The sequence below is a fragment of the Chanos chanos genome, chromosome 11, assembly GCF_902362185.1.
Source record: "Chanos chanos chromosome 11, fChaCha1.1, whole genome shotgun sequence".
NCBI classification, from domain to species: domain Eukaryota; kingdom Metazoa; phylum Chordata; class Actinopteri; order Gonorynchiformes; family Chanidae; genus Chanos; species Chanos chanos.
Window position 1 is genome coordinate 21,289,142 of NC_044505.1, and position 8,988 is coordinate 21,298,129.

General features: G+C 37.5%; 1 protein-coding gene across 1 annotated transcript; it reads right to left on the reverse strand.

The window, feature by feature from the left end:
- Window positions 1-674: 674 nt before the first annotated feature.
- LOC115823835 (putative selection and upkeep of intraepithelial T-cells protein 1 homolog) lies at window positions 675-7,607 on the reverse strand. Its single transcript, XM_030787858.1, has 7 exons — window positions 7,562-7,607; window positions 7,075-7,428; window positions 6,566-6,724; window positions 5,977-6,101; window positions 5,650-5,740; window positions 4,253-4,466; window positions 675-831 (listed from the first exon to the last, which is right to left on the reverse strand). Exons 1-7 carry the CDS (start codon window positions 7,605-7,607, stop codon window positions 675-677), a joined length of 1,146 nt encoding a protein of 381 aa, XP_030643718.1.
- Window positions 7,608-8,988: the final 1,381 nt, after the last annotated feature.

Sequence of the window (8,988 nt, forward strand, 5' to 3'; positions counted from 1 at the left end):
CTTGCATTTAGGAGGCCCTTAGCAGAAGGCAATTCTCAAAGGACATGAGTCACAATTTGTTCTGCAAGTGACAGAGCTGCTACTCATAGACAGGAGTTCAGTTTATTTTAGCATTTAACACTGAAGGGAAGTTCTTTTATAATAGACCGACAATAAATATATTGATGAAGATAGTGATATGAAAGACCAAGAAAAACACTCAAATCTTCTCTCCATGATCCCAAACACAGGTAATGAGAATTCACATGATGGGTCTTAGTGAGCATGTTCACATCCTTTGGCAATTTTCTGCCAGCCAAGTAACAGAAAAAGAAAGTCACAGCTGGACAAAAGTAGACAAGATCACAGGTAGACAAACAGTGAGTTATATATGATGTGGATTTCCAGTTTTCTCAGATAAGCACAGGCATAGCTATGCATATGTATATATAATTTGTAAATAAACATTTCCGTCTCTTCATAAATAAACATTTCTATTCCGAGTGAATGGTGGTTATTTGGAAACAAAGTCTTCTCACTATCTTTTATAGTTCAGAGAAATCCAAGGCATTGTGGGTAATCGTTAATCACTCACCTTTTACAATGAATGATGTCCTACCGATGTCATACCAGTTCCCCACTACTGATATGACACTTATAATCTCCTCTATCTGACAGTGTGATGTTCTTCAGTTTCAGAGACACATTCCCTCCTCCAGACTCTCTATCAGAGACACTCTGCCTCTATACTCAGGGTCTAAAGAGATTTCTTGTAGTTCTGGCTCATTGTGTATCAGAATTGGGGTGTTGAACGTCTTGCGCCTGTGCCAGCGCACCTCCAGCTCCATAGCACTGAGTGATGCAGAGAGACTACAGGGCAAAACCACAGAGGATCCCAGTTTCAAGCCTGCAAATCTTAATCTCAGGCAATTTGTGTTCGATGAGCTTGGTGTACTTCCGCTTTCAGTTTGTGGTTCCCTCTCGAGGTCACACACAATTTCAGTCAAATGGTTCACACAAAATTTCATCACATGTTATTTCATGGTGTTTTTAAAGGTCTACATGAATCACAAATCTAAAAAAAATTACAGATAATTTACAGTCAGCAACTCGATAATTCCTTTGTCATTTTCTTTATCAAAAAGAAATGCACTCTCCACAAAATCCCTGCGCGTCAGTCACAGCTACCTCATGAATCTGAGCTTCTTCTTTTTTTTCCCAGGATACGATGCTGCTGTTTGTTAAATGGCTTGTGATTGCTATAACATTAACAGAAAGTTCAACACTGCATCTTCAGTAGTGAAATATGCTTTTCTCATCATACTGACTCCACAAATATATAGGACCACATGAGTTACTGACTTATTCAGTCAGATGGAATGTAATTAGTGGAGAGTTGTCTTTTCCTTTGTCCTTGAAAATCTGGAGGTCTTGTATGTCCAGAGTCAGCGTTAAGTCGCATCAACAACCCCCCCCCCCCCCAAATGAGTTATTGTGCCGCTCCTCGCAGGCCACGCCTTTCAAGAGAAACTTTGCATTTTATTGATTAATTTATATTCATCAGATAAAAAGTGAAAACCTTTTTGCCAAATGAAATGAAATAAAATCAAAAATAAGAACAAAAAAGAATTCACCTAACCTGCATGTCTTTAGACTGTGGGAGGAACCAGAGCAAACAGGGAGAGCATGCAAACTTCGCACCGAGAGGACCCTGGCCACCCAGCCAAGAACTGGAGTCACTAAATTGCGCCTGGGTATGAATTTGTGTGTGTGAGTGTGTTTGTCTGTGTGTTGGCCCTGTAATGGACTGGTGACCTGTCCAGGGTGTTTCCCGCCTCTCGTACAATGAACGCTGTGATACGCTCCAGTAGGATAAGCGGCTTTGAAAATGAGTTATGACCAATGAGGAAACTGATTGATGGCAGTTCTGGAAGCATAGTATCGGTCATTTTGATTAAGTTTAAGTAAAGTCTCCGTGATTGCACACACACACTATGAACAGTGCATAGTGCATTTAATCTATCCAACACACCAGCAGTGAACACACACCAGACGCAGGAGCAGTGGGCAGCATTCCATGCGCCCGGGGAGCATTGGGGTTCAGTGCCTTGTTCAAGGGCTGCCCAGTGATGGCCATGGACTGAGTGGTGTTTCTCCAAGTCTTGAGAAAATATGATGAGTGAACTGCAGCAGGAGTTTGATTTGAGAGAGGACAAGGTCAGGATGACCTCCGGGTACTTTCATCTCTTTTAATTAATTTGTGTTGGGTTTAAATGTTGTCTTATCATGTGGAAATAACTATGCTGACTAAACTGTCACTATCTGATAGTTTCATTTATGATGCATTGAGTTGGTGATGATAACATTGTCATTGCATTGTTCTATTTCCTAGTGTTGCAGTGTGTAATGACAGCATTGTTTGCTTTGGTGTATAGTGTAATTATTAAGTATCTGCGTTTAACTGAAAAGAAAAAAAGGTGAATATATTACATAATGGGGTCTTGTCACATTACAGTAACACCTAAATCACACTGGCTGTTTTGTGAATGTGAAGTATTTGTTTATAACACTGCCTGCATTAATGTGCCACTGTAAGCCTGTCATGGCACCAGTCACTGTTTTAAAATTCTGAATATACAGCAATAAAAATCAGAATATTATTTGAAATATGTGATGTCCCTGTCAGGAGAAACGTGACAAGGTGTTGGTTTCCACATTGATGAGATAAGGGTAACATATATTGTCTTTCAGTTTTCAGTTTTACCATGAGGCAGACACTTCCAATTAGAGTTTGCTCTCTGAGATTAACACAGAGCTGTAATCTTACTGTGAAACATGGATTGGACAACATCATCTACAAGTTAAAAAACACCCCATTTTTCAAGGAAGACCTCAAAATGTAAAACATTTTTTTGACCTGACCACAGACCTTCTCTATAAATCCCTTGTGCCAAAGTCACCACTACTTTACAAATTCTGACTTTACATTTGGATACAGCTGTGTGTTTCAGTCTTGAATTTTGCCATCCTGCCTTTCAAAAAATACTTGTGAAAAATAATGAGTCCTGTTAGAATTGTGTTAGAAAACCATTTTAAAATCATATGTCCTATGTGAATGAAATGAAGGACTTGCACTGTTCAGACAGAGATCTTCTCATTCAGGTAATTAAAACTGTAAAGTATAAACACCAACTGATCTGTAGGGTAGTTTGTTAAAAGAGGATGTTGCACAGAAAAAAAAAATGTTTTAGTTGCTTTTATGTGTAATATGGATGAAATATGCTGGTCAGCAAGTTGACAGACTGAACATCAAACAAAGAAAAAAGAAAAGTACAGAGTGATGTTGAGGAAGAAAGTCAATTTAATTTTATATACACTCAAATTAGTGAGGAGACAAAGAAATATAATGGTCCCAATAATCTTCATCTTTTCATCTACAATCAGCCAGTTTTGTCATCTTCATAAGTGCCTTCATAAAGCATCATCAGAAAAAAAAACTATAATCTGTGATGAGTCCTGTAAATGACATGTGTGATGTTTATTTTTCCACATGATGCTCCATTCTATATATCATGAGTATTAACATTACACACAACTTTCAATATGTTGTCATAAATTCCATAAGGAGGAACTGGGCAGTGTTTCATCCTGTTAACAGCTCATTGTGTCAACAGAGAAGTAAAATATAAATACAGATTATTTTATTCTCCTGTGAGCCGACTTCCTAGGATTGTCATTAAATTGAAAATGAACCCCTTAGGTAAGTCATTTTGGTATATACCAATACAGGAAACAGTAACCTGTACTCTATACTCTTCTATTTTATGTGGGAGATAAACATGTCATGGATACTTTTCACTAGACTGTGACATATAATTCTCATAGTAAACACACATTGTCACATTCAAACCATTTCCATCTATCCTCTGTTCTCTCCTATAGTCATTTATCTCCAGTTTACTTTAGTGTGAGAGAATGATCACATCTGTTTCCAGGACTGAACAAAGGAATCAATACATTTTCAGACTTAACATCAGTGAAAGTGTAAAGATGTGATTTTGAATCTACATCATAGAAAGACAGTGTGTTCTTATACATGTCTAAATACACCCCCAGTGTTGAGAATGAGTCTCTTACTAACACTGGGACTGGAAGGCCTGTATTTACATAGAATCCTTTCCCTCTTTCATACTGGAGAACCCAGTAACCATTCTCTGGAGTTAATGGCTCTTTCTTTCTTTTCTGTTCTTCATGAGAAGTCACACCGACATACCAGGACAGATTCAGTGGAACAGCTTTCTGTCTGTCTAACACAATCACCTCCCAGTAGTGACAGCCTGACTCAAACTTCTCTTCACACAGAACATCAACCATGAGCTCTGAAGGACTGTTATTCTGGAATAATGGTTTTACAAAACTCACTTCCTTTCCATTGTTTCTAACTGTCAGAGCTTTGTGGCATGTAGATGTGTCCATTGTGAGATTCTCTGAGGGATTAAATTAAGAGAAAGAAAATGTATCAAGCACAACTCAGAGTTTATATCTCATATGAGTTAAAGATTAATGCTGTATGATCTTACCTTTACAAAGATGCATGTTATTCCAATCTGTACAAAAAGAGACATGAATCATTTTGTAATACATCTTTGTACTGAAATGCTTTTGATCTGTGAATGTCCAAACTCATTTTTTATTCTGATACATTACTTTAATTGTTTGATACCTGTGGGTTGTATTTACTGTAAATGTGAGTCTGTAAATGTGAGTGAAGGTCATGGTTAACTTTTATGATGGAGATTTACCTGTGTTTGTATAAGGGTTTGTTCCTGTGTCTGTATTAGTCTCTTTGTCTGCAGTTTCTGGTTTCTTCCCACATTTTTTACATCTTGTCTCTTCACACACACACACACACACACACACACACACGCGCACACACACACACACACACACACACACACACACACACACACACACACACACACACACACACACACACACACAAAATCACAGGGCAGGATAAACAACAGTATTTTTTGATTTTCTCTGAGATGTGTTTAGGATACTGTAAATCATGATATCACACAAATATTTAGCATAAGTGGGTCTATACTAAAAAAGAGTGTATTAACAAAGTAATAGAGTATACTGTTAAAATTATAAAGTGATGTCCCAGAGATAAAAGAACATGTTTCTATCGAATTGAAAGTTCTGATCTTCATTTAGAGTGGCAAGATAAGATAGATCTAATCATCTAATCTAATAACCGACATAAAAGTAGTTTTCAGATTGCTTATGAGGGGAGAAAACTGCTGTCATTACTAAGAGCTTACAAATTGGGCATTTAAGTGTTCTAGGGAACTACCCAGGTCTATATAAATCACTGTCACATACCTGCTGGTTCTGTGCCCACTGGCTTCTTAGGATCTGCTGTTGAAATGTGATATATGAAGTTTTATATGAAACATGGTACAGAAACAGTTCAGAAGATTACCATATATTTTCAAACATGTAGTTCCCAAAGACACTCGACAATTGAATGTGTTTTTTTTCATATATTGTGGTCTGTTTAAAATACTTTTTTTTCCAAGGGACAACTCCTTGTTGACACTACAATATGTGGGGTTAAATACTGTATATGAATTCATCTATATATAAATGTGAGCTCCTTACCTTTCCTCTTGTATAAAATGAAGAGGATGAATAAGACACTGAAGGCCAACAGACTGATGACCAGCATGACAATAAATGCTCTCCATGCTTCAACAAACACACAAAGAGATTTCAGTTTTTAAAATGTCAGTATATCTGACACAGATGTGTCTTACTAAGTGAAATTAAGCCTAATTTTGTGGGTGATGAGCACTTTTTCGTTTAAGCGTGTTTTTCTATAGTTAATAGATGATTGTATTATGTTGTTAAAATCATGTTGGACTCACAAGGTTTGGATACTGTAGGCTCCTGTACTGTTGCTTGCATTAGAGAGTTTGATATTTCTGATCTGAGTGGCATCACTCTGCTCTCTCTCTCCTCCTGATCAGATAAACTGACAGAGCAGGAGATCCACTCTGACTCAGAGGGAGAGAAGAGCAGCCAAGAACTCACACTCACCAGATCATCACTATCTGATACAGAGAATTAAAGAAGAAAAGGGCACATATAATTTAAACTCATAGTTTATGCTCTATATAACACCTAGTTTATTTTTAATCAGTCTCTCTTCTTTGGAATCACCCTCCCTGTATTTTCCAAAGTTTGATGAGCCTTATGTCAATATGGGAAAGTGACTGCTAACATATGCACCCTTTCCTGCATGGGAAGTAAAATTTCTATAGAAATTTAGTACATATTGAGGACAATGCTATTTCTCATAGCATAGGAGTTCCTAACCACAATGATGCAGAGAGCAGCTTGTTTCAATTACACAGGCAGTTGGGTTGTCTGTGGTTTCAGACTTGGCCTGTATCTTTTCCTGACATGCAGTTTACCACAGCACCACCAAAACACCTCATAGCTTTAAATCTGCTTTCCTTTTAAAGTGTTGTCTGTATTTCTTATATCGTGTTTATTACATTGAAGAATACGTTACCTTTCTCATACATCACATTACTATTTTTTTTTATCTCATTCCCGTCTCTGTCTCTCCAGGTTACTGTGGGCTGTGGTGACCATCCATCTGACACACAGGTGACATTCAAATATCCTCCTCCTGTTTCAGTGTAAGAGAGGACTGGAACAGAGCCCAGGACTGAGAGAAAAAGAACAATAAGCAGAGGTTGTTTTCATTCTTTTGTAAAAAGAGTAATACTGCAAATATAATAGTATCACATTTTTTTTATTCCTGCAAGTTTCAATGACATAAAAGTCGTAAAATGTCTAATGATGTCCTTGCGAATCTCAGAACAGTGATCTTAAAAGTGACAGATTTATGAGAAACACAGGAAAGAAATGAGGCTTTGATGTATCTGACAGAGCATTCCAGCAGAAAGGTCGAGTTTTTGAGACCAGAGTTTTTGTGCTTTTTTTTTTTTTACACCTTTCAGAGAAATTCAAACAAATTCAAGACAATATTTGCAGTGACCAACTGTATCTACTTACCATTTACTGTGAGCATTGCCCTCCCCCTGTCGTACCAAGTTCCACTACTGACGTAACACTCATAATCTCCTCTGTCTGACAGTGTGATGTTCTCCAGTTTCAGAGACACATTCCCCTCCTCCAGACTCCCTATCAGAGACACTCTGTCCCTGTACTGAGGGTCTACAGGACTCTCCTGGATCTTCTGATCCTTGTACAATAAAATTGGGGTGTTGAATTCATTGGGCCTGTGCCAGCGCACCTCCAACTCCACAGCACTGAAGGAAGGAGACAGACTACAGGGCAAAACCACAGAGGATCCCAACTTGGCTGAAACTGGACCATCAGGAACCAGCACAGAGAATGTCTCTGGAACTGGGACAGAAAAAGGTGCACACACATGTTCAGAAATCCCTAATCCACTCCTTCAGAATCAAACTATGGTCACTTGGTAAACAGTGTAACATACTGAACAGGTTTTTGTGTAAACATAGTGAGAGAGACTTACCTTCAGCATGACAGAAAGGTACAGGGACAAACACCCACGCCCACATTATGATTAGCTTTTCTATAATAAATGAGTCAAACCAGTAGATCCACATGTCATTTACAGTATATTTCACATAAATGTAAAATTTTGTTGAGGAAAACAAGCTTATCAATATAAAAGTTTTGTGACTGACACACTGCATTTATTTTATTAGTTGTTCATCCCATTGCTGTTGTAAAATGAGGTTAGAATGCTTTCTCCTGTACTGGTCTTAAGGGTAATATCAATAAAGCATTTTGATTAAGTTGATTACCAATAACCCATTTGTTTTTTACCTGAGTGGTATATTTATCCCTCCACATTTTTCAAGAAACAAGTGCCCTAGCAAGAGAACTAAAGGGTAACAGTACACTAACTCAACATTACATAGATAAAACATAGACCAGCGTGCAAACATTATAATAACTTTTTATAACGGAGCCTACTCACCATGTGAGATGATCATCTTTTGAAAGGTTGATGTAACATATTTCTTGCACTAAAATTTCAGACATACACTCAGTGTCAGGCTTGTAAGGGCTATGTCATATCCTTGTTAATCTGAAACACACTCAAGGTGTGTGTGTGTGTATTCAAGAAGCTTTGTTTAGCTATTGTATTCATTGCTGTGGGTGAGGTGTGTCTATCATGTGTCTGTCCTTCATAAATTTAACCACTCTGTGTCTTCATGCGTGTTCAGCATGTAATATTATTGTATCTAATAAACTAGACATGATCAATGAAACTGACAGCCCACTTAAATATCACCATAAAACTGATTTAAGTTACCAATTTTTAATAATTCATTTTGGATTCAAGTAGTCCTGGAGTAGTGGTAAATGTATTAAATATTCTTTAATATTCCACACCTGACTGGCTTTAACATACTTATGAAAAACCTCTTAGGGGCCAGACACTGTGGCACCCCTTCGTTAAGGACCAAGAGTGAGAGGGGGGACACCACAGGTTATCAAATGAATGATGAGAAGAACAAAATAGATCTCTAGAGGGGGCAAAAGTAAAAGTAGAAGCACTCTTGCTAAAAAAAAAAAGGTACTCTAAGTAGAGTTAAACCGACGACCGTTTTTGTTAATTGTAAGTGAGTGACTATTATACTCTTACTTAAGTATTCTTCAGGAGGGATATTTTAACTCTGTTTAAAGTAATTTTTTTTTTTTTTTTAGCAAAAGTACTTTAACTTCTGCCACCTCTGTATATGTCAAAATTTACCAAACAACGTTAGGCTGAGCAGGAAAAATTAACATAAGGTAAAACAAGAGACCACTAGGGCCAATTCACAACACTGTCTTTCATTGGGAGAGAGGAGTTTCCACAGTGTGGATCACATACAAAAGAGTGAAAACAGCAACATATTAAGAGTAATTCACTGCACACAATAAACATCA

Coding starts and splice junctions, on each gene's coding strand:
- LOC115823835 (XM_030787858.1), bottom strand. CDS start 7,607: ATGTGGGCGTGGGTGTTTGTCCCTGTACCTTTCTGTCATGCTGAAG. Junction 7,429..7,561: donor ACCTTTCTGTCATGCTGAAG/GTAAGTCTCTCT, acceptor TTTCTGTCCCAG/TTCCAGAGACATTCTCTGTG. Junction 4,467..5,649: donor CATTTTATACAAGAGGAAAG/GTAAGGAGCTCA, acceptor TTAATCCCTCAG/AGAATCTCACAATGGACACA.